At 36.5% G+C, this 24,341-nt stretch overlaps 1 protein-coding gene across 3 annotated transcripts in view; it reads left to right on the forward strand.

Annotated features, from left to right (window-relative positions):
• CCDC50 (coiled-coil domain containing 50) overlaps positions 1-23,977 on the forward strand; it is a 66,559-nt gene extending 42,582 nt beyond the window's left edge. For 2 of the 3 annotated variants that reach the window (XM_081235173.1, XM_081235175.1), the window contains 6 exons: positions 6,361-6,476; positions 6,908-6,952; positions 7,078-7,182; positions 11,299-11,378; positions 15,710-15,816; positions 17,635-23,977. In XM_081235173.1, the coding sequence (XP_081091299.1) occupies positions 6,361-6,476; positions 6,908-6,952; positions 7,078-7,182; positions 11,299-11,378; positions 15,710-15,816; positions 17,635-17,654 (473 nt within the window). In that variant the 3' untranslated portion in view covers positions 17,655-23,977. The remainder of the gene's footprint in view (positions 1-6,360; positions 6,477-6,907; positions 6,953-7,077; positions 7,183-11,298; positions 11,379-15,709; positions 15,817-17,634) is intronic. The other variant, XM_081235174.1, reaches the window with a different exon arrangement.
• The last annotated feature ends 364 nt before the right edge of the window (positions 23,978-24,341 follow it).

The following is a 24,341-nucleotide window of genomic DNA, read 5'->3' on the forward strand; positions in this document are numbered from 1 at the left end:
CCCAAGTTTGTTTTCATCAGAATCAGCTGGGCTATTTCCTAAAAGTTCAGATTTCTGGGTCTTACATATGTTATCATCTCTGGAGTGCAACATGGCAATTCGGGTTTGTTTTAGACCAGGAGGTGATTCTTATGTACTTAAAGTTTGAAAACTATTGCCTTGAGTTCCTTCCTGTGCTTTAACCATCTTCAACTCTCACTCTACAGTTGGTGTTCTGAAGTGCCAATATGAGGTAAGTTCTTGGTACTTATATAAGAACGAGGTGAACATTAGTCTTAAGCTTCAAATTTCTGGCATCCATGATGCCTAACTCTGAAGTCCGTCACTGACATAGTAATGGTTCTCTCTATTCTTGTCTGGAAACTGCCGCTGTGATGTTTTCTGTGTGGCTGTACCACTGCAAGTCATAGTACTGCACTGTCTGGTGTTTTAATTAGACCATACTCATCTCCCTAGTTCTGTTTTGCTCTTATGGAAGTTTTACAGAGATGAGAGGATTATCGGGAAAAAAGTACCAAGGAGATGACTGTTCTTACTTACTTCCATTACTGTTGCCTAGCCAACCTCTACTTCTGGTCTGGAAAGTGGTTTCTAGATTGCAGGTTCAGGTTGATCCTTTTGGTTCCTCCTTTCATGTTATCTCTTCCTATCATGTTAGTCCTTTAAGATTTTAAAGGACTTGGTGATAAAAAAAAAAAATGAAAATTCAGTTCAGAAAGCCAAATGAGTGTCTGCCACAAATATTCTTGCCTCAGGCTTTATGTTTGGGGATAGATGCTTGGATCTGAGCCTCAGAAGTTTCATGAGTCAAGCCAAAAAGATGGATATGTAGACAAACAATTGCAAATTTGATATACTTTTAACAAAGAGCTGTGGGGCAGTAGAGGAGGAAGTGATAAAATCTACCTGGAGTAGGCTTTATGAATAAGTTACACTGGATCCAGTTTTAGAAAGACATGTTGGAGTCCAAAAGATACTGGGGAGGAATGGTGATTACATCGACCTCTACATTTCTGATTCTGTGACTCCAACCTTCTAAGTGTGCTCTGAGGGCTGGTTAAATCTTTATGGCTTTCAGTATACTTCAGGGTATCTTAAACAAGCTTAGAAAGGGTGGAACTAACATGAAACAAACACTGACTCACAGGCCCTAGTACTGGAGTTATAGGCAAATGTTTTGTTTCTTTTATTTTAATAGCATAAGTGTTTAAAAGCAGTGTGACTAGGCAGCTACTAAAATGGCTACAACATAGCTGCTAGCGTCTGTCATTTTATATTCAACTTACTTTGCAAACTTTACCTACGTGGGCCCTGTAGGCATCTGAATTTGCGATGCCTTTCCCCCCCACCTACCCAGAATAGGTCAGAAGATACATTAAAGTATAATTATTAGATACAGGTGTCTATTATTGGTGGCTGTTGTGAAAGCACAGTTCTTAAAGTTGTTAGCATAGGCCAAAGTTTTATTTAACTTAATAATAAAGAAGCTAGCAGGACAACAAAGAGCTAGTTCTAAGAGCATTGATCTGCAGGACATGTTGTTTTTTGTTTGTTTGTTTTGTTTTGTTTTGTTTTTTGTGGTATGCGGGTCTCTCACTGTTGTGGCCTCTCCCATTGCGGAGCACAGGCTCCGGATGCTCAGTCAGCAGCCATGGCTCACGGGCCCAGCCGCTCCATGGCGCGTGGGATCTTTCCGGACTGGGGCACGAACCTGCGTCCCCTGCATCGGCAGGCGGACTCTCAACCACTGTGCCACCAGGGAAGCCCAGGACATGGTTTTATAATCAGTTGAAAATGGAACACAGAATAAAATTGCTAAATTAAATATAAGATTGGTTAATTTTCTAAAGGGCAGTAAATCCATACCACCTTTGAGGATAAACATCTCTATTGAGCTATCAAATTACAACAGCTTATTAATTTTCTGCTGGTCAACTTCCAACCTCTCAGAGCCATTAAACACCATGCTACTATGATATTCCCCAAGTGTCAGAATGGCTTAATACAAAATACTCTTGAATGGTATCAGGGTCCATGTGTCATCAGATTACCTTATTCCACAGTTTGGGATAAGTTTATCTTGAGTACCAGTACTTTTAACAGTTTTATTTTATCAGAATTTCTCGAAAGATAAGCTTTGTTTGTGTTTATTGAGGGAGGTTCTTGTGTCCTCAGACTGGAGAATGATGAATGGAAAAAGATAAGCAAGAATTTGATTAAGAAGTGAACGTGGAACTCTTGAAAGTATGGTTCACCTGGTTTTTTGAAAGCTAGTTTTCAAATTATGTTTGGGTTTCCAAAAAGAAGGCAGCCATCTTGGTAATTTCTTTGAATTAACTATGTTTAATAACATTTTAGAACATCTCTGTTTTCTGTAATGACAGCCTTACAGTTTACTATCTGAAGTTCCTCATTACATACTTGCAAAAGCTCTTTTCACATTTGGTACAGAGTATACTGCATTTAATGGGCAGTCCTGTTGGTCCAGAAATCTAGTATTCCAGGCGGTAGAAATTTTCTACTTATGAGACATGCAAGTTCCAAACATATATCAAGAGTTCAAATAAACTCTTCTTTTTCCCTCTAAATATTTGACCTAGAGAGATATTACCTCAAAATATAACTGTTTGTTTTTATTGGGGTATAGTTGACATATAATATTATATTACTTTCAAGTGTATATTTGTATATATTGCAAAATGATCACCACAATAAGTCTAGTTAACATCCGTCACCATACATAATTACACATTTTTTTTTTCTTGTGATGAGAACTTTGGGGATCTATTCTCTTAGCAACTTTCACATATGCAATGCAGTACTTATAGTCTCCATGCTGTACATTGATTGCATCCCCATGACTTATTTATTTTATAACTGGAAGTTTGTATCTTATGACTATCATCACACATTTTGCCCACCCCACCAACCCCCACTCTGGCAACCACAAATATATTCTTTGTATCTCTGAGCTCAAGAATTTTTGTTTTGTTTTAGATTCCACATATAAGTGAAATCGTACAGTATTTGCCTTTCTCTTTCTGACTTATTTCACCTACCATGATGCCCTCAGGGTCCATCCCTGTTATCATAAATGGCAAGATTTAATTATTTTTTATGGCTGAATAATATTCCTCTGTGTGTGTGTGTGTGTGTGTGTGTGTGTGTGTGTATCTAACATTTTCTTTATCCATTAATCCATCAATGGACACTTAGGTTGTTTCCATGTCTTGGCTATTGTAAATAAAAATAATGCAGTAAGCACAGGGTGCATATATCTTTTTGAGTTTTTGTTTTCATTTCCTTCAGATAAATTCCCAGAAGTGAAATTACTGGATTGTATGGTAGTTCTAACTTTTTTAAAATTTTTGAGGGACTTTTGTACTGTTTTTCATAGTGGCTGTACCAATTTACATTCCCACCAACAGTGCACAGGGGTTTCCTTTTCTTCACATCCTTGCCAACACTTTTTATTTCTTGTCTTTTTGATAATAGTTATTCTAACCGGTGTGAGGTGTGTTACCTCACTGTGGTTTTGATTTGCATTTCCCTGATGATTAGTGATGTTCAGCACCTTTTTGTATGTGTTGGCCATCTGTATGTCTTTTTTGGAAAAATGTCTATTCAGATCCTCTGCACATTTTTTTAATCAGATTGTGTTTTTGCTGTTGAGTTGTATGAGTTCTTTATATATTTTGGATGTTAGCTCCTTATCAGATATGTAATTAGTGAATATTTTCTCCCATTCTGTAGGTTGCCTTTTTATTTTGTTGATGGTTTCTTTGCTGTGAAGAAGTTTTTTAGTTTGTTGTAGTCCCACTTGCTTATTTTTGTTTTTGTTGAGTTTGCTTTTGGTGTCAAATCCAAAAAATCATCTCCAAAACCAGTGTCAAGAAGCTTACTGCCTATATTTTCTTCCAGGAGTTTTGTTGTTTTGGGTCTTATATTCAAGTCTTCAAACCATTTTGAATTAATTTTTGTGTATGATATAGGTTGGTGGTCAAATTTCACTCTTTTGCATGTGGCTGTCCAGTTTTCACAGCACTATTTACTGAAGAGACTGTCCTTTCTCCATTGTGTATTCTTGTTTTCTTTGCCATAAATTAATTGAACATATATGCATGGGCTTATTTTGGGGCTCTCTGTTTTGTTCCACTGATCTATATGTCATTCTCTCTCTCTCTCTCTCTCTCTCTCTCTCTCTCTTTTTTATTCTTGGCCATGCTGCGTGGCTTGAGGGATCTTAGTTCCCTGACCAGGGATTGAACCCAAGCCCTTGGCAGTGAAAGTGCGGAGTCCTAACCAGTGGACCGCCAGGGAATTCTCATGTGTAATTCTCTTTTTAACTGCCAAGGGGTCACAGTCTTAACTAACACCTTTCAAACCACATAAGACTCTTTGTTTGACTATTTCATTTGAATGCCTTCCAAGAATCTTTGATTGGTATTAAAACAAAATATTTTCTCAGTTAATTTTGTGGCATAGAGTAGGAGGCGTAGTAGTGGAGAAAGTTTAGTTCTCGAAATCTGAGCACATTTCCATTGTACTTCTTTCCCCAGATGGCAAAATTGAAAGAGCAGGGCATATGTGTGATCTCCCCTGTCGTCCTCAGCTAGGCTTTGGGTTGCTCATGGAAGTGCCATTTCTGTAGAAGGGCATATGGTATAGCAGCCTGTCTTGTCCACTGACTTTTCCCAATGCCAACTTCCCTATCTAATTTTACTTATTTTTCCCTGAAACCTTCCCTTCTAGTTATGACTAAGCTAATCTAACTCAAGGAGTTTTATCTACTCTTGGGAGTGAGTATACCACTGTTTCCTGACTGTCCCAGACCACTCAGAAATCTGTGTTAAAACCAGTCCAGCTTAACATAAGATTCAGTAGCTCTAGAGATAATGTGAAGTTGAAGTAGATTCTGTATTCTGGGTAATCATGTGCTAATAGACCTGAAGGTAAGAAAGCCAGGTTTAATAGTCTTTATTTGGGGAAAGGCAGATGAGTCTGTGGCTTTTGGATTTACCACAAAGCTAGGTTAAAGTTCAAAAAGAGGCTTCATCAGATAATTTAAACTCTTCATTTGCTCAGAATTTAGTTGTATTTTTTTCTTTCCTTTTTCCTCTTTTGTTTAAAGTGAATAATGTGCTGAGGCATTTTGATAAAAATTATTTTCATGTACAGTTAATGTGATGGACATAATACACCAAACTATTAGTTCTAATGGTAATTGCAATTAAGAATCAACTGGTAAGTTTTAAAATAAACTAACAAAGGCCAGATCTCACCCAGGCTACTTATATTAGAATCTCAGGGGTTTGGATCAAAAATTTTCATGTGTATATAAAGTACTCCAAGTGATTCTAATATATAGACATGATTGAGAACCTCTAATGTAAAGAAATAGGCAACTAGGAGTAAATTTTCTTTCTCCCTTTAGTAATCCATTTACTGAAAGTCACTATTCCAGATGGTTAATTTTATTCACTGCATTAAATTTTTTTATTATTTTTGAATGTAATGCAGTCACATTTTTGAATAATTGTAATTTATAAAGGATACAAAGAAGGAAATACCCACAATTTTAGAATAACCATTAGCATTTACCACTTAATTGAAAGTTATAAAAGGAATATATGCTGCTTATAAAATTTCAAAGTAAAAAGCCAAAATTCCCTACCAGTCCCTGTGTTCCTTTCTCCTCAGAACAATAGAACTCTAAGGTCATTGTGCTCTCTGGCATTTCACTTATGTTACATCTTCCCTATAATTTATCAACATTAAGCTGATAAGAGCTATAGGAAAGCTCTAAAGCAAGTGGGTTTGGAGGCCATAAGAGCAGAAGCCACTTGGCAGGGCCACTGATTGGTTAATAAGGACTGTCACATAACTCCCAGGTGACGCTGTTTCTGTTGCCTCTGAAGTAAGGTGTGCAGGGCCAAGGTAAAAAGATGGAAAGCCTCTCATCTCCTCCAGCCTTGACAGTTTAGTCTCTTTAAAACTCCAAATAGCTTGCTTTTCTCTAAATTCTTTTTATTTCAGGGAATTAATCTTTTTTCACTTCCTGTTGTGCAAAAGCCTCACTTATAGTTCCTTGTATGATTTTCTACTGCTGGAGAAACTATGTGAGAGGGCAGTTTTTACCAAGCAGGTTTGGGTGGGTAACTTTGTTTTACATGTGTGGACTACCTGTATCACCTCTTGCATGCCTAGGGGAAACAATTATTTCTAGCACACCCTACATTGAATTTTAGAGTGGAGGCAGTACTGTCACTATTAGATACTGAAGAAAAATTTCTTTATCATAAATTTTGCAACTTTTCAGAAAACACACTCAGTAGCCTTACTGCACTGAGTTTTTTCTAGGAATGAAGCCCAGAGTGATGAAGGAAGCGGTCTCTACTCCATCACGAGTGACCAACAGGAATCAGGAATGGTATGATGCTGAAATTGCCAGAAAACTGCAAGAAGAAGAAATTTTGGTGAGCAAACTTTAATACGGAATTTTAGGTAAATCAATGGGTTTTTTGTGAATTGAATCAATCTTGACATTATATAATAGGCATTATAGTCCTCTCTCTGTCAAGAAACTGATACTTTTTTTATGGGTGGAAAAATCAAGACAATAGGAATAATGTGTCCAGTTGTACTCACTGAGTAAGCATTAGCAACAGAATTCCATATCCCTGTCTCGCCTTTATTGAGTTCTGATAATTCTCTAAGAATCCACTGTAGAATTTGATAAAAATAGACCCTGCTCTGGCTAACAAAAGTATACCAACTGATTATCATCTTCAGGGGTGTTAATCACCACTAGTTTCAAATACCAATTTATTTTTATGTAAGATTTTTTTTTTAATGGACAACACAGATTCCAATTAAATTATACTTTTTTGTATTTTCTATACCATAGGCTACCCAGGTGGACATGAGAGCAGCTCAGGTAGCTCAGGATGAGGTGAGTTCGTGTTAGTTAATTTGTTTAGCTGATATTCTTTGGAAATATCCCAGTTTTTATCCCAATTTATCCCAATTTTCTACCTGCAACTTTGCAATCAATGATATTGACTGGATTTTGTTTAGGAAATCGCTAGACTTCTAATGGCTGAAGAAAAGAAAGCTTATAAGAAAGCCAGGGAACGGGAGAAATCATCTTTGGACAAAAGAAAGCATGACCCCGAGTGGAAGGTAGGGTTTGTCTGTTTGTTTTTAATTAGAAATACAATTAGAACTGAAATGGGGAGTCCTCTTTTAGGGTAAGCTCACAAATATATTTAGGGTATACAAATTATCTGTATTGCATATGTGAATCAGATTTGTAAAAGTTGATTCACCATGAAAAATCATATTGAATTCTTCAAAGTAACTATGTAAAAAGTTACTGCTAAGGTTGGAAAATTCATTTCCTTCATTTTAAGACCAATTGAGATGCACGTAGGTGCCTCTGGCCATGAGCAATCTTAGTTTTCCTATGCTTGCCTTACAGGAGAATGTAGTGTTTTCACTTGCTCTTAAATTTCCACAGTGCCCTTCTCTTCTTCTCTCAACTTTCCCTGTTTGCGCATACTGCCCTTCCGCCTTGATCATGTGCAGGTGTCTCTGTTTCCTCTGACACCACTTGACCCATGGCAGACTGACGGCCATTCTTATCACCAGCAATCATCGCGTATGAAACCCTCTAGCATGAGCTTGAACTGTAGGCATCCCCTCGTTAATCAGAAAGAGTAGACAAAATAGTCAGCAACTGCTGTTCATTCTCCTGTAATCTAATTGTTGTATATGGTGATTTCAAGTTTAGTTGAACAGATCTTACTCAGTAGCTACTGTGTGCAAAGGACCACTCTGGACTTACAGGAAAAGACAAAGACAGATTTTCCCCAGAATAATGTGTAATGTAGAGAGGAAGACAAACTATAGACAGCTAACAAATACAAGGTCAAGCTGGCTGAAAAATGCAAAATGGAAAAACAACAAAGGAGTAGGGGTGAGAATTCATATAGTAAAGGCTTTTAGGGAGGGAGTTTCTACTATGCCGAAAGAATGGAGCCAGGGTGTGTGTCCATGATATGGTTGATGTTTAGAGCTGTTCTTCCCCTCCCCGCTTCCCTCCCTGTCTCAAACAAAATCTTCCCTTGTGTCTCTGATCCTGTCACAGTCTCAGCATGTTTTGAGGAAAACAAAGACAGAGAAAGCATGATAACAGTACCGCTCTACTATTGCCTGTTGCTCAGTTACCTAGTTGTGAGTCTGAAAGCAGATGAAAATATTATTTGCATGTTAATTATTTAATTTATCTCCCTCCTGTACTCTCTTAGTAATTCAGGATTTTTCCTAACAGACATATTTCATTTTGGTAGAAGGGTTCCCAAATGCTTCTGTTATGTAAATTAAACCGTAAGTAGTTGACCAGGAGTTACTCAGGTTCTTTGTTAACTGTGAGGGAGTAGGTTTTTTTTTTTTTATTAGTTTCTGCTTTATAACAAAGTGAATCAGTCATACATATACATCTGTTCCCACATCCCTTCCCTTATGCATCTCCCTCCCTCCCACCCTCCCCATCCCACCCCTCCAGGCAGTCACAAAGCACCGAGCTGATCTCCCTGTGCTCTGCGGCTGCTTCTCACTATCTATCTACCTTACGTTTGGTAGTGTATATATGTCCATGCCTCTCTTTTGCTTTGTCACAGCTTACCCTTCCCCCTCCCCATATCCTCAAGTCCATTCTCAAGTAGGTCTGTGTCTTTATTCCCGTTTTACCCCTAGGTTCTTCATGACATTTTTTTTTAAATTCCATATATATGTGTTAGCATACGGTACTTGTCTTTCTCTTTCTGACTTACTTCACTCTGTATGACAGACTCTAGGTCTATCCACCTCATTATAAATAGCTCAGTTTCATTTCTTTTTATGGCTCAGTAATATTCCATTGTATATATGTGCCACATCTTCTTTATCCATTCATCCGACGATGGACACTTAGGTTGTTTCCAGCTCCGGGCTATTGTGAATAGAGCTGCAATGAACATTTTGGTACATGTCTCTTTTTGAATTATGGTTTTCTCAGGGTATATGCCCAGTAGTGGGATTGCTGGGTCATATGGTAGTTCTATTTGTAGTTTTTTAAGGAACCTCCATACTGTTCTCCATAGTGGCTGTACCAATTCACATTCCCACAAGCAGTGCAAGAGTGTTCCCTTTTCTCCACACCCTCTCCAGCATTTATTGTTTCTAGATTTCTTGATGATGGCCATTCTGACTGGTGTGAGATGATATCTCATTGTAGGTTTGATTTGTATTTCTCTAATGATTAATGATGTTGAGCATTCTTTCATGTGTTTGTTGGCCATCTGTATATCTTCTTTGGAGAAATGCCTATTCAAGTCTTCTGCCCATTTTTGGATTGGCTTGTTTGTTTTTTTTGCTACTGAGCTGCATGAGCTGCTTATAAATTTTGGAGATTAATCCTTTGTCAGTTGCTTCATTTGCAAATATTTTCTCCCATTCTGAGGGTTGTCTTTTGGTCTTGTTTATGGTTTCCTTTGCTGTGCAAAAGCTTTGAAGTTTCATTAGGTCACATTTGTTTATCTTTGTTTTTATTTCCATTTCTCTAGGAGGTGGGTCCAAAACACTCCCATTTACCATTGCAACAAAAAGAATAAAATATCTAGGAATAAACCTACCCAAGGAGACAAAAGACCTGTATGCAGAAAATTATAAGACACTGATGAAAGAAATTAAGGATGATACAAATAGATGGAGAGATATACCATGCTCCTGGATTGGAAGAATCAATATTGTCAAAATGACTCTACTACCGAAAGCAATCTACAGATTCAATGCAATCCCTATCAAACTACCATTGGCATTTTTCACAGAACTAGAACAAAAAATTTCAAAATTTGTTTGGAAAAACAAAAGACCCCGAATAGCCAAAGCAATCTTGAGAACGAAAAACGGAGCTGGAGGAATCAGGCTCCCTGACTTCAGACTATACTACAAAGCTACAGTAATCAAGACAGTGTGGTACTGGCACAAAAACAGAAAGATAGATCAATGGAACAGGATAGAAAGCCCAGAGATAAACCCACACACGTATGGTCAACTTATCTTTGATAAAGGAGGCAGGAATGTACAGTGGAGAAAGGGCAGCCTCTTCAATAAGTGGTGCTGGGAAAACTGGACAGGGACATGTAAAAGTATGAGATTAGATCATTCCCTAACACCATACACAAAAATAAGCTCAAAATGGATTAAAGACCTAAATGTAAGGCCAGAAACTATCAAACTCTTAGAGGAAAACATAGGCAGAACACTCTATGACATAAATCACAGCAAGATCCTTTTGGACCCACCTCCTAGAGAAATGGGAGTAGGTATTTTTAAAGATTGCAAAGCAGGAAAGGAAGAGGGGGTAGACCACATTTCTAGCAATATTAGGACTTCTGTCATTTCTAGATTCTGTAACTGGTGCTGGAATTGTTTCTCTCCTGGAAAAGTTGGCATGAATATGCCTTAGTTTCTGAGCTTGAAAATTAGCATCCCTAAGTCAGATGTTCAGAAATAAGCTTAAGAGCATGAAACTAGATTCCACAGACTCTGGAAGTCCACCAGTTCTGCTACTGAACCAAACTTGAGTCCGCTCACCCATGTGCAGTAAAGCCACTCTACTGACAGGTTGTGGGGAAGGAAAGTGCAGCGTTTACTGTAAGGCTCCATACTAGTAGTCTGGGACTGCTAGTACTCAAGAAGCCCGAACTCCCCAGTGGGTTTCAGGAAAGCATTTTTAGAAGGCTTGGGGGCTGTGTGCTCATGGTCATCAAGTAGTTAACATCTTCCATTTGTAGGGTGTTTTCACATCTGTAAAACCACTCAGGAAAGGTGCACCAGATACTATTACCTAGGTACTTCAAAGAGGAGCTAAGGCAGAGAATATGGGGGAGGGGGTCTGTCCCTGGAAGGCGTGATAGGGTCCTGATCAGTTACAGTTCTCATCAGCTGCTGTGCAGCTGTTTTGTTAATAATGGGTGGCCAAGCGCATCTCTATGGGGGATCGTGTTTGTGTGTGTTTAGCCCACTCATCTGGCTGTACTGAAAACCTGCAGCACACTTTCATGATTATATATTTTTTTGTCTCTGAGTGTCTGTATTTAAAAATATTTTAAGTTGCTCAACTGTATGTAAGTAACCTGAAATTACTAAAGGAGAGTTTCACATCATTTAGATAATTAATAAATCTAATCTTTCTCTGTTTGTTTGCTGTTTTCTGTATGTGTGTGTGTTTTTTTTTCTTTTTTTCCCCCATAGCCCAAGACAGCTAAATCAGCACACTCAAAGTCAAAAGAGAGTGATGAACCTCACCATTCTAAGAATGACAGGCCAGCACGGTAAGATGACACCTGAAAAGGGGAGTGAGGAACTTGATCTTGGGGTGAGTAAGGAGATGTTGGCTGCCTGAAAAGAGTGTTTGTTCCTTGGAAAGGAGATCCAGAAATCTGCCGTTGTAAGGTGGTATTAAGTCTTGCAGAGTTATTTTCAAGCTTTGTTTTCAGTTTTAAATTGGGTTGAACAAGTCAAATCAGGAAGACGGAGAATTTTACAGAAGCTGGGGTATAGAAAGAAAGATGTACTTTTGGTTAGGACCAAGTTCTTGTCTCTGGAGTCCCTGAATTGACTGCCCTCAGCTAGGAAGGGATGAGATTAACCATTTTCCTAAGTAAAATCTCAGGTTTTAAATTTTTTCTGAGTTTCATGGTCACATTAGTGTGTGCATGACATTTACATACACCTTAATTCATTTCTGTGTGAGTCTCAACGGCCTAGGCAAATACTCATTGAGTCATTGCAGATTTTTCTAAATCCCACTAGATCAAACAGCTGTTGCTATGCTATGTATACTTTCTGACTTCTCTCAAGCAGTCTTGGGTCATGGTTATGGAGCGTCTGCTGTTTTTCCACTGCAGATTCTCAACATTTAAGTCTCTGGGGAAGCAACCTTTATTTTTTCTTTATTTCTTTCTGTTGCTTTTCAAAGGGAAATTGACTGGAAGAGGAAGAGAGAACATTAAATAGAAAAAGACAAAAGTAACACTAAATCTAATATTTTGAAAACTCTAAATTATTGAAACTTTGTATTTTGGTCCTGATTATTAATAGTATATTCATTAATTATTAAAACAAAAGTTTTATCACACTGAAAAATATACACTGTTGTTGCCACTCATTGCTCACGCTTAAACTACTAGACTTGTTTCCTTAGAGAGAATATAGTGTCCTTAAAATGCCATACTCTACTTTTAAATCCATGGGCTTTCAGAAGATAAATACATTTCAGAAAATTATATCAGGTTGTAAAGCTTTTAGGGCAACAGTAGTGTAGTTTGTCTAATTGTATAAAATTGCTTCCTCTTCCAGCTTTTAGTTATGCACATACCAAATGCCTTTTAAAGCAAATTTTAGAACTACATACTTCAGCTTTATTTACATCCCTGCAACAGCCAAGTAAAATAAGAAGTAACTAAACTGTTCTCAGTAGGTAAATAGGTGTGGCCTATTATGCTTTTTTTAATGAAGGGAATTAAAATCATCTTTAGAGTTAGTAATTTCGCAGTCTTCGAAGTCCTTGGGCTTTTTAGAACACCAATAACTTTGACAGCATATGATAGAACAGTCTGGAATGTCTATTTAAAGGATTTATTAAAGTTGAAAACAAGCTTCTGGAATGTAATAGGTACTCTTTAAAATATTTGATGTATTTGATTATGAATAATCAAATGATCCTGTGCTAAAGATGGCTATTGTAAATGAGTGAGAAGTGGCCTATGACTAGTAGAACTGAAGTCTTTTTTGAATTAAGAGGAATGTTTGTCTTTAAATAGCTTTTGCAGAAAGACTATATATATGGCAAAACAAAAATGAATAAGAATTTTATGAAACCTATATTTTCATAATTAAAACTTAAAGCCTATTATCTTATTATAGGTATCTTACACAATTAATATCAGAATGTATGCTTTCTGGTTAGAGTCTGTGGTTTCCTCTTTCACATTTAATCATGGTGGAAGTTGAGTTATCCATTTGTACAGAAAGAGATGGTTTCAAGGATTGAGAAACATGGAGCTTACTAGTTCAAGATGTTTACTTCAGTGTAACAGTCATGGTTAAAAGTCATTTTCATTGTCTATTATAAGATTTCTAGTCTAAAAACATAGAGAACCAGTTGGCAATCTGAGTTAATTCCAATTCTTTGTAATTGGAAAATGTTTCAACCCAAGTTCCAAATTGTTTTAACTATAGGATTGTATATTAATAATACTACTTGGTAATTTAGTTTTGCATTTTTCCCTTAGAAAAACTTAAGGATTTTATAAATCTCATTTAGTTCCTACAGTATTCTTATGAATATGAAATATATTTGTCTCCCTTTACTCATTTATCAAGTATGTATTGAGCACCCTAGTAAATTGTCCAGAACTAAAGTAAGCAACAGTCAAAAAAAGTTGTTTCCTGCTCTTATGAAATTTATAATCTAAACAGATAATTATACAAATAACTATTATGATTGTGTTAAATGCTAAGGATGAAAAATACAGGTTGTTAGCAGAACATACGGAGACACGTAAACTAGTCTAGGTGTCTAGGCGGGCTTCTTGAAGAAATGAATTTTGAGTGAATTCTGAAGCATATTTGGCTTTATCACTAGCTTAAAGATACAAATCATTTCATAAGAGCAGTTGAAAACAAGTAATCCTAATACATCAAAAACTGTAAAACAAACTATTAGTTAACAGGATTTTTCCAACTTTGGATATGAATACCCTTAACTGAAGTAACTGTCTCTAGTGCAACAAATAATTTGGTAGGACCCCTGGAAGCAGTAAGCCAAGATTTGTTCTCCGTGTAACCAAATATTGAACAAAACAGCACATCAAGAGAACTGAGGGCATTCTAGATTGATTTGTTTATCCTTATAGGGGGAACCTAGAGAATTCGTTGGTGTCCTATACTTTGTTTCACTCTTTAGCATCCCTTTCCTTGATGACGAGTTGATGGTAAGGCAATAAACATAGAGTTTTTTTGACAGTACCAGTTGGCTTGTGTTTCTCCAGTTTCCAGTCACCTAATGAGGGTATTAAAAAGAGTAAAAAATAGAGCCTGCCACCCTGATTACCAATCCTGTTTTCTTGAGCCTGTTACTTCTTTAGTTAACTTTCTTAATCCTGGAGTCAGATTGCTTTGTCTCAACTGTTCCTACCAAGTCTTATGTTACTTTTTAAAGGCGAATGTTATAAATATCCATGAATAATGAAAGGAAAACACTTATTTGATTTCTAATATTTGTAAACAAATGGTCCAAAAAGAAAAACAAAAATGACACTTTATTTGTTATGCTCATATTTATCATGCGTATAAAAATGTATGAAAGTATAAAAATATATGCCGTGTACCATTTGAAGGTATAAGGAGTATGTGTGCTTGTGTGTATGTGTGTGTGTGTTTGTATAATCTTGAATGCAGATAATGCTAATGATAAAAATACACACCTATGTAGCAGAGCATAGTATAGTAGTTAAGAGCACTGGTTTTGAAGTCCAGTTGAGTTTGAGCCCTGGCTCTACCACTAACCAACTGTGTGAACTTAGATCACTTACCTGCTCTAACCTAATCTAACTCTAAAATATGTAGATGATAGCTACCATGCAAACTCATCCTGAAAGCTGAGATTGTCTCTGTAGAGCCCATAGCATAGCCCTCAATATATACACAAATTTACATCCCATGCTGACCTCTTTCAGACACTGACTACCCATGGAGATACCTACTGCTTGGGTCAGGGTGAGAAATCTGAACACTTGTCCTCATTGTTATATGACAGAACCCATTATACCCAAACCGACCATAACTTTCCAAACTTCAAAATATTTGTGCTTTCCATATTGCATATATAATTACACGAAGCATCCTACAACATGGCTGTATATTTGGCAGGTCTTAACCTCATCTGGTTCCATGCTTTAATGCAAATGTTGAGCACACCTTTAGGAAACAACAACCAAAAAAGGGGAGAGATTTTGTTCTATCTTTATCAGTGCCAAATGTCTGCAAAAATCTATGTTATATAAGAAAAATAATACAAAGTTTGGAGTATTAAAAATTTCCCAATTTTTTTTTACAGTTTATCTTGTTTTGACATGAAAAGTTGCACATGTATTGATATTACCGCCCTTTCCTTCTCTAAGTTCTACTCTGCCACCTAGTGGTTTAAGGAACTTTGCTCTAAATTTTCTGTGTTGGCCAGCGTTCCCTCTCTGTCCTCCCTCCTAACCTGCCTCCCTCTCTCCCTTAATTACTTTCTTCCCTTCTATCCTTTCCTTTCTTTCTCTTTTTCTTCGTAATACCTACCAAAACAAAGTATACTTCTCATTAATGGCAGTGATAACATTAATCTTTGTTTCTCTAGCCCTTAGCACAATGCCTCACACATATTAGGTGTTCAGAAAATATTTGTTTTATTGAATTATGTGCATCAGAACAAAGGAACAGTAAGATTAAATAATTTATCCAAAGTCATGTGACTGGCCAGGAACTAACATGAGGATTCTAAAATATTCTGGCTTTGTATTTCTACTGAAAATGTCTTTGCCAAGTGATCCAGTGAGAGGTGGAATTGTTGTCATTACTCCTTAGAGTATCTCTTTAAATTCTAACTTATTTTCAGACCACTACCACCTACCATGACAGAGGCTGAGGATTTGGATTACACTCATTTTACAAACCAGCATAATTCCACACGTCATTTCTCAAAGTCAGAGTCTTCTCATAAAGGTAATAAAAATATATATGGTCAGGTTTAAGATCCGTTTTAATAATCCTCATGCTGCGGTGGAAAAGCCAGATGCTGTCTTATAGATCACTAGAGTGGAAAAATAAGTTATTCTTCCTCTTGGCAGATCATTATAGTACTCTTCATTTTTTGGAAAACAAACAAAAATGATTAAAAAACAGAAAGCAAATACCTTAAGCTGAATATAGGACTTTTCTATGTACAGTTAGTTGACCCTTGAACAACACAGGTTTGAACTGCACAGGGGTTCATTTATACATGGATTTTTTTCAATAATAAATATTACAGTACTACACCATCCATATTGGCTGAGTCTTCAGATGTGTATACAGAGGACCAATTATAAATTACACATGGATTTTCAACTGTGCAGAGAATCAGCACCCCTAAACCCCACATTGTTCAAGGGTCCAGAGAGAGTTCGTTCATAGCTTTTATCAGATTCTTAAAGGGTGACTATGTCCCCCACTTAGAGCTACTGGGCTTTTCCTATCTTGGCTCTTGTTTCTCATCTGCCCATGATTCTCTTTATTAGGTTAAAATACGCACATACATACACACATTACACAAAACACATCACATGGAAGAAAAATGGGACAAAGAAAATGACAAAAAAATATGAGATCTAAGTTGGACCAGATCTTTAAAATGAAAGGAATAATCGGGTCTAGTTCCTCTGCTAACCATATGCGTTCCCTTATATGTATTTTTATGACAGTCATAAAATGAGTGATGAAAATGTAGTTTCTCATATTAAGTTGCTCATCTAAAAATGGAGGTGATTTTAATGGTATCAGCATGGTCAGGATTATATGAGTAAAATATATGAAAGCAGATTGCAGCAGACTTTACAAAGTTTAGGTCTTATCAATTGATGTTTGGGTTTTTTTTATGGTTTTGAAGATTTATTAGGTGATGTTTTCATTATCCTTTCCCAAATCTAATGATTGTCTTCCCAAACTTACTTAAATTTTCTTTTCTGAGGTGATAACAAGACACCATTGCACAGGTGCCACTCTAGACTAATTAAATTAGAATTTCTGGGGGCAGGTTTTGCCAGGCATTTGTATTTTTTTAAAAGCTCTCCTTCTCCTGCTTCCCTATCATTCTGTCACTCATCCAATGTTGACATTAAGACAAAAAACATTATTTAAAAGATGAGATTAGTTGAATATTATCAAAATAACCCATACACTACAATTTTCATCAGTTGGTAGCCTTTTTACCATCCCTTGTTTAACTGGAGGAAGTTCATGATGTTCTTTCTCAAATTATATACATGCATCACTTTTAAGAGGTGCCTTCCTGTCCTTGACATACATCTGATACATAATATTAAAATAGCACATTGATTCTGAATGTAAATACAACCTGGTTATCTGCAGGAGATTGGCTCCAGGACCCCCGAGGATCTCAGAATCCTCAGGTACTCAAGACCCTTGTATAAAATGGCATAGCATTTGCCATGCGTCCTCCCCTAGACTGTAAATCATCTCTAGATTACTTACAATATGCAATACAGTGTAAATGCTCTGTAAATACTTGCAAACATATGGCAAATTCAAGTTTTGCTTTTTGGAACTTTATGGAAATTTTTTTCTGAATATTTTCAGTCCATGGTGGATGGGAAACCTGCAGATATGGAGAGCCAATTGTATTCTTACAAACAAAAACAAACAAAATATGAACCACTTGAAATGCATATAAATATAGGTAAATTATTTTAACTGAGCAGGGAGAAAAAGTGTCTCAGAGATTTTTCCTTCATCGTTTTTCTTCTCTTTTCCTTCTCTCTCCAGGTTTCCATTATAAGCCGTAAAAACCTAGGAACCTGCCTTGAAAGCGGACTCACTGTAGCAAAATTACTGGATGATACAGAATGCATTCCATGCTTATTTTTTTCTCCTATATTTTGTATTCCTCAGATTTATCCTCAAGTGTTTTTTAGACCATAAATAATTTTCATTCATTTAAAATGTTTTGGTTATTCCTGATCACTTGGGCAGTACAAGAAAATCTAGCTTCTGAATATTGGCCACCTTTATGCTGCATATGCTTCCTGGGGTATAGTATCTAAGAGCTCTATAAAATGCCATTTTCGTTAGGTATGGAGTATTGATATCTAGGGAATAGGCTTTATTTAGCAATTAGAATTTTGTGGAGATAATGATCAAAGTAACACAATGTTTGGATGAAATGCAGAATAAAAGAATATAAGAAATAGCTTTTTTTTTGGTTCATTAGTGTATGATATATTAAAAGACAGAGACGTTTGCTTTTTACTATTCAAGGAAAGAAAAAAAAAAGCACAACCATAAAATATTAAAAAAAAAAACCCTGGAACAGTTGAAATATATAACAGACTACCAGGACTGTAGAGGTTTTACGTATCCTTACACGCCCTCCTGGAAAGATTGGCCTAGATGTCGTTCACTAACACTGTCGCTGCCATTGCCTCCTCAATAGCAAGGCTTTCTGAAGCCTCTGGGCATTGGACCATTTATTAGTATTTACTAGCAAAAATTTAATTCTGTGAAGTTTTAACTAAAGTCTGTGCAAAATCAACTGAAAATCGAAAAACTGAAAATGAAAAATTGTGTATCCCTTCTCTTATTTTACATTTACTTAGAAAGCCGAGGGGAATGGGATTGGAAAGATGTTTATATACATGATGCTGCCATCATTTTCTCTAGCTGTAAGATTGATCATAGCAGCATATGTTGGCAACCTCTCAAAAATATTTTGTGTATTTGTCAATAAATAGATTAATTGGGCATGAAGTTGATAAAGAGGTTCTTCATCCAACTATTTGGTTCTACACATTTGTTAACGACACATGGGCATTAGATTTCTTTTGCGCCAGACCTTTAAAGCCCTCTTCAAGAAATATGGAATTTGTTTCCATCTTCTAACCTCATGGAAATGCCTCTTTTCCCATACTAGTTAGTTAACATAAATATCGGTCATGCTATATATATAAATAATATCCTTTCAGCCTGACTTCCTGTTATTTTTCATTGTATGAATCTGACGTTTTTGGCATTTTAGTATGATGTTTGTTTAGGAAAGAAATCTGTGGGTGACTTGAGAAAAATTGTTAATCCATTCTTTTCTGGGTTCTGTTTGCCTTATCTTTTGAGATAGTCTTTAAAGTTGGGCAATATTCAGGAAGCTTTTTAGACTAGTTTCTCAGAGCAGATTTGGGTTTTTCATTTTGAGAAAGATCTTTAGTTTCATAAAGTTTTTGGACTGTATGAACTTAAGTAAAAGATATCTAAGAATTAAGTTTTGGGAAAATGATAATCTAGAAAGAAACAAAACCCTTAAGGATGTAGTCATTTCGGAAAATTGGGGAAAGGAAGAATAACAGGACTTTGAATGTTCAGGATGAAATGAATGAGAAAAAGTCTTTATTTAAATAGGCAAGGGCAGATCAAATGGAGATCCTAGCCTTAAATCAAATTCCAGAGGGTGATTTCAATATCCAAAGTTTAGGTATTGTTGATTTACAGTAATGCTATATTTTTCTTTGTCTGCCCTGTGATTTTGCTTCATGTTTTAAAAAGTTTTTTATGGTAGCTTTAAAGAAAAAAAAACAGTATATTTTTACTTGAAAATCAGGCAAATGGGCAACATTTGCCATATTTTTATTTTATAAATGTTTATTTTTCTATCTCATACAATGATCAGTTCTTCTTTTCAAAGTCTACATTTCTCTTGTCTCTCATGTATTACTTCATCCAGTCGTATTTATTATTGTAAAATGCTAACTGGATATATTTTACTCAAAAAAAAAAAAAAAATGTCAGGTCAGTTAACACGTGACCAGGATGTTAATGTTTCAGCTGTCTTAGTGAGTGGCCAAAGGTGGTATTTCCCTCGTGACACACAAATTCAGCATCTGTATTGAAAATTTGTTATTTTTTTAAGGTTTTTAAAAGATTAGAATTTTAAAATATTTTAATTTAATTTAATTTTTTTTGTAAAGCAAACACTTTAAGGAGTATCAGAATAATTCTTTCCCTGTGAGTAAGGAGACAGATCAAATTCAACCAGTCGAATTCCTCTTACTCTCATTCAAATAGTGTAATTGTTATCTTTGAGACTATAGAAGCAACTAACAATTGTATTTTAAGAAACTGTCAGACATTCTTCACTGTGTTCTCTGCTTTTCACTTCGTCATTTTTATATAAATATGGAAGCATTTATTTTGTTTCTGTTCCTACTGCTGGAACACACGCAATTTAATTTTTAGGCCCACAATGTATTATGCTTTAATGTTGTGATGTAAACTAATACTTCTGGCCTTGGAAAATCTTTCTGTTTCCATACCTCTGTTCTGTGGAGACCAGGCCTCATTAACATCAGTGTCACTGAATGAGCACAGTGTGTTGTGGAGCCTTATCATAAGGCTACTGGACATGCACACCCCATTGCCCCAACCTAACTTTTTGTAAGTCATCGCCTGGAAGCAAGGTTAGATAAGGATAAGATTAAATGTTCTGAGTTGAAAATAATGTGACTCTACTGTCTAACCATTGTTAGACATAATTTTATTGGGAGACTGGACGGTTGCTACACATGCTTTAAAATAACACTGCAATTTTTAGAAGGTGACTTTGCATACAAAGTCTTGGACTTACTATTTCCCAAGTGACTTTACAACAACCAGCAACAGACTAATAAACTGAAGAAAAGACTATATGGTTTTCGATCATAGAGAAACATCTAAATTAGAAAAGATATGGATAGATGCTCCCAGGAGGAAAACCTTTTTAGAATGGCAGTGACCACTTGGATCTAGATCAACATATTCCATAATGTGTGAACTTGGGCCTTGTGTTCACTGGACTCACGAGGAAATTAGGAACCAGACCTGTTTTCCCCTTTTCTTCTCTACTGTAGCCCGCAGTGGGACTGGACCATGAATAAATCCGTTGCTGATATTGTCCGTACCTTTCGCACAATCTTGGGACTTTTCAGTATAAAACTAATTAACTTTCAACTGATTATTATTTTTCTTTACTACTGTCAAATGTTCTCTGAATTTTGTCTTGTGCCAAATTGCTCTTTGGAAACACCTGGTATAATATGGTGCATTCAGTTTACCACATAAGTGGTTAACATTCTAGGGCCTTGGTTTTTAATGAGTGTTGTCTTTATATAAAAATCACGTTGAGGAGGACCAAAATTATTCATTTATTCAGAGATGATTTCCTTGAAAGATAACTGTGGTGATTGGCTGTAATATCCTCAGCCAAATAAAGGCGTAAGACCCCTGTGTAAGCAGCTTTCTGAAGGACTGAGAACAAAATAGAACTTGCACTCAAAGGCTTTTTTCCCTTTTTGGAAAGCACTGTTTGTGTTGGGGACATTAATACAGAAAAGGTAATCCTTCAGGTAGATTTCACTGTTACATAGTGTGCCATGTTCTGATAATACTGGCTTTTTAGAAACAAGCATACAGAAATCAAAACCTGCTCTTTGAGTGAAAAGGAAAAGAAACAAAGACAAAAAACAGATTTTTAGAGTACTTTGTCCATTGCTTACTGCTTGGAGTCAGAGAAAAGTTAGATAAATGATCCCATTTTTCCTCCTATCTGGTGGTGCCTGTGAGTTTTAAAGCCATAACTGCTTATCTTACTGGTGATAGGATCTTTTTCTTCCTCCCTAGTCCATAGTAGGTCATCTGGGCAGGGCGAAGCACACTGGAGACTGGCCTGATAATGCTGCACGGGTCACAGTGTCACCCAGAGTTCTCTGGGAAGACTCTCTTTTATCCCTGAGGATACATAAGACTGTTAAAGGGAAGAGTTGAGGCTGTTGTTACTCCTGCCATTTAACTCTCATTAGAAATGCTGAATTTATTTCTAGAGAAATCAGGAAGGAAAGGGTAAAGTAGGAAATCCTCACTTCTACAGAGTCACTTTTCTTAGGAGACCTGCACTGTATGCCAGGCCAGCAACGTCTGTGAGGAGCAGTATTGCCTTAAATTAGTTTGATTCTGACCAAGGTCAGTGTACTATATTTCCTATATGTGAACGACTGTCAACTCTCCATTGAGATATAAAATTCACAGGTGAGCCCCAGACATTGTCATCATCAGAAGCTTTGAACATCCTCACACCAAGCTGTGAGTGACGTCCACACTGATAGGTATGTCATTCCATTTCAAATCGCCTCTCAACCTATGAATGAGCAGTGGCATGACCAAGAAGGCTGGTAGTAGGCGAGAGAGAATTTCCTGACCGGATTCTTCAGGTGATCACTTCCTGAATAATTGAGAGTTGACTGTCCTCCTTTTCTGTGGCTACTGTGTAGAAGATGTTTCCAAAGGTTCTCTTATGCAGTGTGAAGTCATTATGTTTTGTAAGAATTTCACCAACACTCTTATGTATTAAAATGCATACATTAACAAAAAAAGAAAACCAAACAAAACAGAGACATTTACTCAAATGGGAGATTTGTTGATATGAAGAGTGTTTCTATTTTATTACTTTTAAGAGAAAATCAATCAGAAACTTTTGCTATGGTAGGGGAGACATCAGAGTGTTTTTTAGGGTTGTATTTGATGCTACAGACTAACACAATCATCTAAGTAATCACATTGATTTGTGGAAATGTCTGGTACTAAAAATCATTCTCTTTGCCCTTAAGTATGTGCGAACACTGCCTAGATATATGTTCCTAATAGACTTAAATGTTTTTGTGTATTCTCAGCAAACTAGAAAATTTTTCTCTCATCTTGAGTAACGTTTTCATAACATAAGGCATTTCAGATAAGAACAGAATTAATTGTGTAACTTAGTGCCCCATTATTCATTGCTGAGTTTCATATAGAAAGAATGGAAGAATTGAAAGACAGGGGTCAAGTGACATTTCCTTCACAAAAGAGCAAGGATTAAGGACAGCAAAGAGAAGACAGTTGAGAGAATATACTATTACACATCATACGTGTACTTAGGATAAGTTTTTGTTGCACTGAGTTTCAGACCATAATTGCTAAAAGAGTTTCTAACTGTTAAATTTAGTGAGAGGGTTTTTGATATCAGAATTTCTAAAATTTCTTATTGAATTAGCCTCTGAAATCCCCGTAGGCTATACCTTCAGCTTTGTCATAAAATGAAAGCCAAATGCCCTTTCTCGGATATAACTATATTTTTCACCTGCCTCTTAAAGTCAACCCAATATTTAGTTCATGAAGTATTATGATAGCATATAAAAATGATGTTCCAAAATGAGAATTCTCTGTAATACAGTTTTCCTTAAGAAGAATCCATCCCAACACACTATTGTATTTTGAAAGGTGCCGAAGTATAAAGTATAGGAGTTTGTTCATATAAATCAAGTTGCTCAGGAAATTTGAGGTGGTGCTGTCATTTGTCTCAAAATTTGGAAAAGTATCCTCTTGAGAGAGGTAATTGCACAGTGCCCAGAGGTTTTGGATGCTTTGGTAAGAAGCCCTTTGACATTTGGAAAGTAGATGTTTAAAAAACAAGTGAGATGTTATCTCAAGTGCTCATCAGTTTGTAGCCAAGCCCCAGAGGGAAAGGCAGCTTTGAAATAGTTACTTCATGGAACTGAACAGAACCTTAATGGAATAGAGTTGCCAGTCTGAGGACAGAAAACAAGGAGGCCACCTCAAATCACATGCCTATCTAGAGATTAAGTGAAACTGTGAGGGACACTGGATGCCTTAAGGTGACTGATGTTGGGTACCAGTGGGTATGTGTGCACGCTTCTGGAAGAGGTTGATGGAAACAATCTGTTTCAATCCACCTTCATACAGCACAGGTTTCTGCTCATGACCTAATTGGTGAAAGTGAGAAATGTGGTGCTGGAGACGTTCTTATGTCTTGGGCGGCTGAGGTGCTAACGTCATTCAGAGTCCAGTGCTCAAGACTCCCTTCAGTGCCAGTTATACAGCTTCATTCATTCATCTATGCAAGCTTGTGTTTCAGTGGTTCGTTTTTTACACGTGACCCGTTGGATTCTTTCAATATCAGGTTTAACATTGATATTATGAATCATTTTTAAACCAAAGTATTGTATAAGCCTGTGTGCTTGTTTTCCTGAATGGACGGAGGCAAACACCAATCGTGTCCTTTTCTCTTAATACAGTCATCCATTTGTTACGTTAATGGTCTCTGTCTCATGTTTTCTTTACCACATTCAAGGACTTGGGAAGATCTGGGAATATTCATTTGTTTTTTTCTTCTTTACAAAGTTAACCCTAATGTATCTTTGTTTAATAACAGTAGCTTTTTATCTTATTCTGGTTACTGTAACCATGTATAACACTATACTGCCTAGTACATTAACATTCTCAACAAGTACTCCCAAGTCTAAATCCGTTAGGGGAAAAAAAAAAAAATCCGTTAAAGAAGTGGCTTTGTTTTGTGTATGGTGACTGGTGGCTTGGTTGATGTATTTGAAAGAAAAACAGGTAAGTGGATGTTCACACAATAATTCGAATGATTAAAGGCTCCATGAGACCAAAAACCA

The sequence above is a fragment of the Mesoplodon bidens genome (genome assembly GCF_964165515.1).
Source record: "Mesoplodon bidens genome assembly, chromosome: 5".
Classification (NCBI taxonomy): domain Eukaryota; kingdom Metazoa; phylum Chordata; class Mammalia; order Artiodactyla; family Ziphiidae; genus Mesoplodon; species Mesoplodon bidens.